The 9140-nt window shown below is 38.2% G+C and overlaps 3 protein-coding genes across 3 annotated transcripts; 2 read left to right on the top strand and 1 right to left on the bottom strand.

The window, feature by feature from the left end:
- The first annotated feature begins 202 nt into the window (after positions 1–202).
- On the top strand, positions 203–1415 carry Det (baculoviral IAP repeat containing deterin). Its single transcript, XM_013316610.1, has 2 exons — positions 203–574; positions 1070–1415. The coding sequence occupies exons 1-2, from the start codon at positions 299–301 to the stop codon at positions 1196–1198; spliced, it is 405 nt and encodes a 134-aa protein (XP_013172064.1). The 5' UTR covers positions 203–298; the 3' UTR covers positions 1199–1415.
- Positions 1416–2012: 597 nt separating this feature from the next.
- LOC106121541 (cilia- and flagella-associated protein 52) lies at positions 2013–7127 on the top strand. The gene is made up of 16 exons (XM_013317249.1): positions 2013–2173; positions 2336–2598; positions 2734–2938; positions 3155–3290; positions 3375–3523; positions 3655–3800; positions 3886–4079; positions 4175–4323; positions 4588–4733; positions 4998–5149; positions 5375–5519; positions 5623–5715; positions 5907–6050; positions 6247–6402; positions 6544–6679; positions 6999–7127. Exons 1-16 carry the CDS (start codon positions 2128–2130, stop codon positions 7058–7060), a joined length of 2322 nt encoding a protein of 773 aa, XP_013172703.1. The 5' UTR covers positions 2013–2127; the 3' UTR covers positions 7061–7127.
- A 565-nt stretch (positions 7128–7692) lies between these two features.
- Positions 7693–8899, bottom strand: Atg12 (Autophagy-related 12). Its single transcript, XM_013316579.1, has 3 exons — positions 8564–8899; positions 8285–8421; positions 7693–7924 (listed from the first exon to the last, which is right to left on the bottom strand). The coding sequence occupies exons 1-3, from the start codon at positions 8685–8687 to the stop codon at positions 7802–7804; spliced, it is 384 nt and encodes a 127-aa protein (XP_013172033.1). The 5' UTR covers positions 8688–8899; the 3' UTR covers positions 7693–7801.
- Between the last annotated feature and the right edge of the window lie 241 nt (positions 8900–9140).

Raw genomic sequence — 9140 nt, 5'->3', positions numbered from 1 at the left:
TGACATCTATCTATGTTTATTTTTAGATTCACAACACCGCTCCAAATCGTTGAAATGGCTAATATCAAATAGACACAAAGTACTTCATCTTTTAGCCTGTCCACATGTCCTGTATTTTATATACTCTTTGCTGTCCATTTAAAGAGGACAGAGCCAAAAGCATAGACTATAGAGTTTGACTTATGTCAAAATTTGATTTGAATAAATCCAACGGATTTGTTTTGTTTTATAGTTTATATGTTTGCCGAGTTTGTTGAAAAGTTAATTTACCATTATTGTTGTGAGATTGGTGTTCGATATGGAAGTAAGACCGTTATTTTTAATTGAAGAAAGGGAGAAAACTTTTAAGAATTGGCCATTTTCCGATAAAAAGAAATGCAATGTTCGCAATATGGCCGAGGCTGGATTTTACTCAGTGGCAACTGGCACTGACGATCTTGATGCAGCTAAATGCTTCCTTTGTGGTAAGGAGCTCGACGGCTGGGAAGCTGATGATGATCCATGGGCAGAACATAAAAGTCATGCAGGCAAATGTGCTTTTGTGCAACTTGGAAAAAATGAAAACGATCTACTGGTATGTTAAAAATAATACCTATAAATACAATTTAAAGATTCAGGTTCAAGTTAAACAGCAGAAATTAACAATCACCTTAGTTGCTGTTAAACACCACTATCTCTTATTAAATTCTTCTAGTTGTAGTTTTCCATTTCTAAATGATACTGTTAGGTTGATACTTTGTGTACTGCAACTGGTGATCCCACATATTCAATCCCTCCGGTTCCACTTCATAATAAACATCATCACATCCATTTTCCTATGGAAGATTGGTACAATGTGTACTTACTATTTTTAGTGTAGTTCATAGTAAATAAGTTTTTTCATTTCATATTTTTATGTGCTGGTCACCTCCCTGACACCACAACCTCAACACTGCTTTAGTTATATAACAAACAAAAGTAGATTTTAATACTCTTTAGTGCACAAAGTAATAGGCTATTAAAAGCTTGCTATTATATATAAAATTAACCACAAACTCTATAAAATTCTATTGCAATCATATATTTTCAGCTTTCAGAATTTTTATCAGTTGTCAAGCAATATATGATTAATGAAATAAAAAGGATGAGTGAAGTAGCCAAAGAACAGGTTGATGAAAAGGCTAAAGTTGTACAGAAAAAGTGTTTCGGAAGAAGATAAAAATACTAATTTTATATCACTTGTGTGTCCTCATTAAAGTATGTCTGGTTTCAATCCAGCAAATCAAGAAAAAAAGGATAAAATACTTTAAAATTGTGAAATTAAGCAGAGATATTGTAAAAATAGGTGTAGTTTATGGTATGCGAGAAAGAGTTTTGAGTTTTTATTGAAAATGTTTGATTTGTATATGTTGAAAATTCAATACATTTTAATTACAAAGCAAGATAATTAAAATAATGAATTTTAGTTATGTTAAATGTGTACCTTAGAATTATGTATATTTAATAAAAGAATTGTATGATATTGCTCTTTTATTTTATTAAATAAAATAAATGTCATTTTAAAATTTCCTTATTAATTCCCTGTGTGTGTCTACCCTTGATCCAAAACAGAACAAAGGCTGTTTTCACTCTCCCATGTAATACTCTATGATTTATATCCTTCATAACTTCACCACTATCCTTATGGTGATATTTATATACCAAGTACCAGAAGGATAGTGATTACTTTTTGTGAGGCTGAGGCACATCAAGACATGAACTTCTATACAAATCACTTATATATGTCTTATATTTACAGTTTTATATTACACTTTAGTAAAACATGTAGCTTGACCATAGAACCCTTGAACTTCGAACATTCTATATTTTTTTTCTTTTATAGTAGTGTAATGTTAAGGTAACACTACCCAAACACATTATCAAAAGACATGTTATCTCTATCTGTACCTTTTAAATGTATTTATGAATGATTATTTGTACGGGTTTAAGTCAGCGAAAAAACTATAGACAACGTTGCGTAGCAACCGTAAATTGTAATAGCAATTGGCAATTTGACAAACAAAAACTTTTATTAAACGGACTGTTGTTTATAGTTTAATAGCTTCTATTTTTATATAATATACAAACTATAAGACTGATAAAGTGATAATGGACGTAAAGACTTTAGAACCTTACGCTATTATAGGATTTGACGGTAAGAAAATTCTAACGTAAAATTCTTGTTGGCTTTTTATATGCAACATGGAAAGATTCATTTTATCTTTTGTTACCGTGAATATGAGAAAGCAAACAGATACGATACGTAAAGTAGTCAAAAAAACTAAATTTACTTCGCAACGTTTAAAAAATCTTACAGGATCAGCAATAAAAGGGCTAAAAGTCCATCCTGATGGGGACCACATCGTATACCCTATGGGCAACAAGGTCTGCATCCAGGAATGGAAGAACAAGAAGATGCACTTCCTCAGCGGACACACCAACAGCGTGTCAACAGTGGCCGTCTCTCCCAAGGGAACTTACATCGGCTCCGGACAAATTAACCACATCGGCTTCAAAGCTTCCGCCAAGATTTGGGACTTCAAAAAGAGAGTTATGATTGGCACCCACGAATTACATAAGGTCAAAACAACTTTTGTTATTTTAAATTGCCGGGATAACTTTGTAATTACAGTGTCAGATATTTCTCACGTGTTCTAGGTATGTATATTGAAAATTTTATATTTGCTGCACTACTACTATAAGTTGTTCGTGCAGGTGCGCGTAGAGGCGCTGACATTTTCGTCGGACGAGCGCTACATGATTTCGCTAGGAGGCCGCGACGACGGCTGCGTGGTGCTGTGGGACTGCGCGGGGGGCTCCGCCACCGCCACGACGGCCGCCGCCAAGCTCACCACGGGCGACGCCGTCACACTCGCACCGCTCAACCTGAGGCACAGTGCCTTCGTCACCGGCGGAGATTGTAAGACGTTCTTTGATGTATAAGTACTAAATCATCACATTTCTGCAAGAAGTGTACGGTACTGTCAACTATAAATGAATTATTATTGATCGTATTTTGATGTTTACTGCTCTCCAATGATATGTTTCTACTGCCGTAACATTCACAGTACATATTGTTTCATCGGCTTTTAAAGGAAGTGATAGAGATGTTTTAGTATGAATGTATGTGTGTCAGCCAACTTGCGCGTGTGGAACGTGCGCGCAGAGAGCAAGACACTAGAAGTGTTGGACGTGTCGCTGGGCAAGCTGCGGCGCAGTGTGCGCTGCATCGCCGTCAGCAAGGACGACTCCTACGGGTACGCCGGCACTACGTGAGTACAGCCGACATCGCTACCACTGAACAACTTCCTGTACGAGTCTGACAGATTATACCAAATTAATAATTTGTGTGTTAGGACGGGCGACATGATAAAGTTCTCGATAAACTTCCCCGCGGACCCCAACGCGTCGGTAGCGAACTGCAAGCCCAGCCTGATCGGCTGCCTCGCCAAGTGCGGCCAGTGGAAGAAGAACAAGGCCCCGGAGACCATTTGCTACAGCCAGGGTGAGACACCCGGACAAAAGATATATTTTTTGGATACAGAATATTCAACAAAACTAAAAGCAATCATCACAACCTAGACTTTTTCTTAAAGGTCAGGATAATTCAATGTTAAAGAAAGGGCTTCCTAACAGGTATAGAAGCGATACTGATAATGGAGGACGGGTGCCTGATAGTGGGCGGGGGTGACGGCACAGTCGACGTGCTGGACGAGATCAACTGGAAGGGAGACTTTCCCAAAGCGAAGGTCGCGGCGCCCAACAAGCCGCATTTCAAAGCTGTAAGTATACATAACATTTCTACATGGGCCTACAAGAAAAAAAGGTTTGTAAAATTTTGAAAGGCTTCTGTTGGACCGTTTGCAGCTGAGGAGCGTGAAGGTGCCGGGCTGCATCACGTCGATGGAGCTGCTGGAGTCGCCGCAGCGGCGCGGCGGACAGCGCCTGCTGCTGCTGGGCACGCGCACCAGCGAGATCTTCTCCATCGACATGGCCACCTTCACCCTCACGCTGGTCGTCACCTGCCACCGCTGCGCCATCAACGACATCGCCTTCCCCAGGTCTCGTAACATATATTTTCGTCGACGGCAGTGTGCATGCTAGTGCTAGTGGGTTACCAGTGAGATGATGTGTCGGTGTGGTGGTGTGAGGACAGAGGCATGTCGGGCGTGTTCGCGACTGGTGGTGCGGGCAGCGTGCGCGTGTGGTGCCTGCAGACGGCGCGCGAGCTGCTGCGCATCGCTCTGCCCAACTTCTCCTGCTCCGCCGTGCTCTTCTCCGGAGACGGAAAGTCCATTGTGTCCGGTAATTCGCTTTCATACATAACATACTCTTGTGGTATTTTTCCTCTTCTAGAAATCTATAATAGTAACACATCAGCAGCTTCACAGATGTTGGAATCGACCCTTGCTTCTTTTGCTATTTATCCTTCTTAATTAAAAATAGTATAGTTATCGTGGAAGTACTTAATATAATTCTTTTTCCACTATGTTTGTTTAAAAAATAATATTATAATAAAGTTTGTAAGTTACCTGTCATAGACAGCGTCAAATAGTAAAGTTTGTGCAGCGTGGAACGACGGCAACATCCGCGCGTTCACCCCGCTGACGGGCCGCCTCATTTACTGCATCTTCAACACGCACAACAAGGGCACCTCCGCCATTGACATGACCTCAGACGGACGGACCCTCATCTCCGGAGGCTGCGAGGGGCAGGTGACGTGCTTTTATACTTTTGAACTACCGCCTCGGGCAGAAATTATAATGTTTATATACTGTGTTGCGATGTCGTATCGTTAATAACTTACTTCTTATCGAAAAATCGTTTTGGATTAAAGATATTACGTTTGGTTTGATAATATAAAAGAATGAAGTACTCGACTGAATTTTAAATATTTATTAATTAACATATTTGTAATTATCGGAAAATACTTAATATTAATCGGTTAGATCGCTATGTGATAGTGTACGTACTCGTAGGTGCGCGTGTGGGACATCCGGCCGGAGTGCCAGTCCCTCAAGAAGGTGCTGAAGGAGCACAAGAGCCCCGTGTCCGCCATACAGGTCTCCCCCAACGACACGGAGGCGGTCAGCGCCGGCACCGACGGCTCCGCCATCATATGGGATCTCATGTGACACACGCTCATCTTACCTTACCGATTTTTTTTTATTTAAGTCTGATCTTCATAAATGAATATTCGATTGCTTGGGACGATAGATTTTCATTCGTTCCGATTCAAACTCGTCCATTTATGTGTATTATATGTCACGTACATATAATAGTATCAGTTGCGAAATGTCGCAAATGAAACAGAGAGAAAGCAGTACAAGTGTATAAGCGAGTGTCGTGTGGGCAGGTCGCTGTCGCGGCGGCAGGTGATGTACGCGAACACGCTGTTCATGTGCATCTGCTACGAGCCGCGCGGCTGCCAGCTCCTCACCGGCGGCACCGACCGCCGCGTCGCATACTGGGAGACCGCCAGCGGGAACCTCGCCAGGGAGGTGCCCGCTCCCACACTTCTTTCTTACTTCTTCTTCTTCTTCTTTTACCTCTTACACTGAAACTCTTATCATCATTTTATTATTTTTCTTCGCTTCCCTCCAGCTGGAGGCCAGCAAAGTGGGAGCCATCAACGGGCTACACATCACGCAGGACGGGGAGCTCTTCGTCACCGGCGGCAACGATCAAATGGTCAAAGTATGTACATACGAGTATATATTGTTTTACCATTGTTTAGTTCATGCGCCCACGTTAACCTATCGAGACGCACCTCGGTCTCCGGCGCAGCGAGTTGCGTGCTGGTAAAGTGCCAAGTAGTAAGGCACGAGATGTTTTATTTGATTGCAGAGGAGAGCATGTGTTCAGAAATAGTCGTTCTGTTGTTTTAGCTGTGGAAGTACCAGGAGGGCATATACACGCACATGGGTCTGGGTCACGCGGCGGCGGTCACCTGCTGCCGCTTCAGCCCCGACTCGCGCTACGTGGTGAGCGCCTGCGCAGCCGGAGGACTCGTCGTCTGGAACGTGCCCGATGTATGTCCTGCCGATACATATACACGGCCTGGCTGTGTGCTTACTCTCAATTCTTCTTCTTCGACTTGGAAACATCTCATATACCTCGGTACCACGGACCGATAACTCAATTTACAAATATATTGACGAAGACATTTACAAAGTAAATTTTAGTAACTACGATATTTTTTATTTAATATGTTAATTATCTATTTAGCAATATCTATCAAAAGAGAAACCACCATCGGCCACCCAGAAGACGGTGCAATCCCCAAAGACACTGCAACAAGAACTACATCTGCCTCTCGAGGACAAGACGACCAAGAAAGCTACGACTGAAAGACAGTTCAAACTTCCAGCCGCGCCTTCTAAGGTGAGAACAATTGTACCGACACAATTGTAACAGTAAGAACTAAAAAACTTTTGTTATTGTTTTATTAGATGCAAGTTTTTATTTTTAAGATTCGTTGTACTTAATGTAATTATTTGTTTTTATTTCGCTCTTAATTGAAAGGAAGAAAAAATAGAAGCGATGAACACATCGCGCAGCAGCGTGCACTCGTGCTGCCCGTGTGACGTCACGCAGGCCCGGGGCTCCAAAGTGACGTCACCAGTCAAGGCACAAACAAAGAAGTGCTGCAGACCACCAGGTAATACTTCACGAGACAATCAGGAACCTTCACGCAGAATATACGCCATTTCAGGAGTTGTGGAAATCATAACTATTTCTAACTACTTCGATATGCAAAGTGTTAAGATTAGATTTTTGTGGAATAGCAATTATGAGATAAAGACCAAATGTGATATTACATTTTATTAGCCAAGCTTGAAATTATTTTTACAGTAGCACAGAACCACAGTATGAATGAATCAATTTGGTAAAATTAATATATAATAATATTCATATTTTCGACCAGTAAGTAAAAAGAAATCTTTTTAATTAAAAAAAAAAACCTTTTTTTATTACAGATAATCTCCCCACAAGGACTACAAGCAAGGACTACATCAGTGGAAGCGGAGACAGAAAATAAAATAAATAATAGTATTGTAACAAATACAATCCAGCTATTCATAATAAATTTATTTTTATTAATTTTATTTTATTTTGAGCTTCATTTGCAAATCACAAGACTGAATAAATAAAATAGTTACATTTGGGTCTTAGACAGGGGAGGTAAAGTACAGATTTCTTTTTTTGTCAAAATGGCTACCCTTTTAGTATCAAAATAAAAGGCCACTTTATCTGAGCTTTTTAATAAAGCAAAATTACAAAAGTATTTCTATTTAAATGCAGTAATATAATACATTTGACAGAGACTTCCTTTGCATGGAATTAAAAAAATCTAGTAATAAATATAGCTTATTTCTCGTGGGCATAGTGTAGCTTGCCAACAGTGAAAGTATTTTTTAAATGAATTCAGTAGTTTTGCAGCCTATTTAATATAAACAAATAAGCAATAAATCTTTGATCTTTATAATATTCTAATATAGATTATTTGATTTCAACATTGATTGTTTATCAATGAAATTGTAAAACATTTCACCAAAGCAAAAATCTGATTAACAAGCTCTTGCTCTACAAATTAAGCCTCAGCTTTAAAATATTTTTTCTTCTAAGTACAAAAAATATTAATTTCTTTGAATTTATTCACAAACATGTTAATTTTTGGTTGTTTTATGTCATAAAATGCAAAATTATATGTTTCATAATTTTCCTTATAACATAAGAATAGATGACATAAAATGAGGGAACTGGACACATTTTTGTTTCATCAGCCCCAAGCTTGACTCTTGCAGTAATGGAGCACCAATTTACCATCTGTTCCAAAACATTCATAAAGATTCTTGATAATCTGGTCCGGTGATGGTGCAAATGTTTGGTTCACATACAAGAACTGAAAGGAAAATAACTATATCTTCTCACAAATACACTTATTTACAGCATTAATCACTAAAAACTATTAATTTTACTAATAATATAAATGTCAATGTTTAGTTGGATGGAAAAGGTATCTCTAGAACAGCTTAGCAGATCTTAGTGAAATTTGGCATAGATGTAAAACACAGTCTGATAGAACACTAAGGCTACTTATTAAGTAATTTTTTCAATTCCGTGCAAGCGGAGTCGCTAATGAATGCTATGTATACAGGGTGTCCCAAAATAACACCCTTTATAAGCTATTATGAATACATGAAGCTTATATTTCAATTGAATTATTAAGTGTATCTCTATAATTGTAGTTTTTTTCAATTACCAGTTTCTCATCAGGCTCCAGTTTGAGATATTTCTTGACAAATTCTATGATCCATCCTATAGGTTTTTCAGCATCTACAGCCCATTTCTTTTTTTTCATGATGGGGGCATCTCCTGTCGCCTTCAGTAAAATATCAACTAAAATAGAATTAAATATGACTATTATAATATTCTTTCATCAAAAGCTTTTAATGGGAATTACTTAGTAATATTGCTAAGGAAATATTTTGATTAGTGTATATTTTGTAAGTACCAATAACAGCAATTCAAAATTGTTTACCTTTCACTTTATCTGTTTTATTGGTATCACCATTTTCTTTTTGTCCGTTTTCAATTTTAAGATTTTCTACTCCGCTGGACAATTCGGTCTGGGGTACACTATCACTTGATTTTTCATCAGCCATTTAATTTAATCACAATTCACATTACACTTTTAAAAATACTAAAGGAGTCCTTTACATAGGTATTTCTAATGAGAAAAACATCGGGTTAAAAAAGTGATATTAATGCTGTAAAACTCTTATGTCTAAATGAAACTGTACTTATTTAATATTAAGTATTGTTTAAGTTTTAGTAATTTAAAAACATTGTCTTGCTTTTGCTTACTTACTTTAATAATTTCTTATGTCAATGTTAATGTCATTTCATTTCTAATGATGACAGTTGGATGACAGAAAAAAAATATGAATTTGGGAATGTCATCATTCTTTTTTAATCAGTGACTTTGGTTGTTAATGTTTTAAAAGGGAGTTTTTACAAGGTATTCTATTAACTATTTCCAATAACGATGGAGTTTATTTAATATTAGAAGAACTAAAACATTTTTTTTTCAGCTTTAAATAATAAGCTCAAAATTG

The sequence above is a fragment of the Papilio xuthus genome, unplaced genomic scaffold (assembly GCF_000836235.2).
Source record: "Papilio xuthus unplaced genomic scaffold, Pxut_1.1 DF826945.1, whole genome shotgun sequence".
Classification (NCBI taxonomy): domain Eukaryota; kingdom Metazoa; phylum Arthropoda; class Insecta; order Lepidoptera; family Papilionidae; genus Papilio; species Papilio xuthus.
Note: the sequence above shows the minus strand (reverse complement) of the source record. Positions and strands in the feature narration are given on the sequence as shown.

Bases quoted from the DNA above. Each gene is read 5' to 3' on its own strand.
- LOC106121541 (XM_013317249.1), top strand. From the start codon at position 2,128: ATGGACGTAAAGACTTTAGAACCTTACGCTATTATAGGATTTGACG. The intron at 2,599-2,733 runs GTCAAAACAACT...TTGTTCGTGCAG, and splicing joins GCACCCACGAATTACATAAG to GTGCGCGTAGAGGCGCTGAC. The intron at 3,801-3,885 runs GTAAGTATACAT...GACCGTTTGCAG, and splicing joins ACAAGCCGCATTTCAAAGCT to CTGAGGAGCGTGAAGGTGCC.
- Det (XM_013316610.1), top strand. From the start codon at position 299: ATGGAAGTAAGACCGTTATTTTTAATTGAAGAAAGGGAGAAAACTTTT. The intron at 575-1,069 runs GTATGTTAAAAA...ATATATTTTCAG, and splicing joins AAAATGAAAACGATCTACTG to CTTTCAGAATTTTTATCAGT.
- Atg12 (XM_013316579.1), bottom strand. From the start codon at position 8,687: ATGGCTGATGAAAAATCAAGTGATAGTGTACCCCAGACCGAATTGTCC. The intron at 8,422-8,563 runs GTAAACAATTTT...ATTCTATTTTAG, and splicing joins TAAAACAGATAAAGTGAAAG to TTGATATTTTACTGAAGGCG. The intron at 7,925-8,284 runs GTAATTGAAAAA...TTTTCCTTTCAG, and splicing joins TGGAGCCTGATGAGAAACTG to TTCTTGTATGTGAACCAAAC.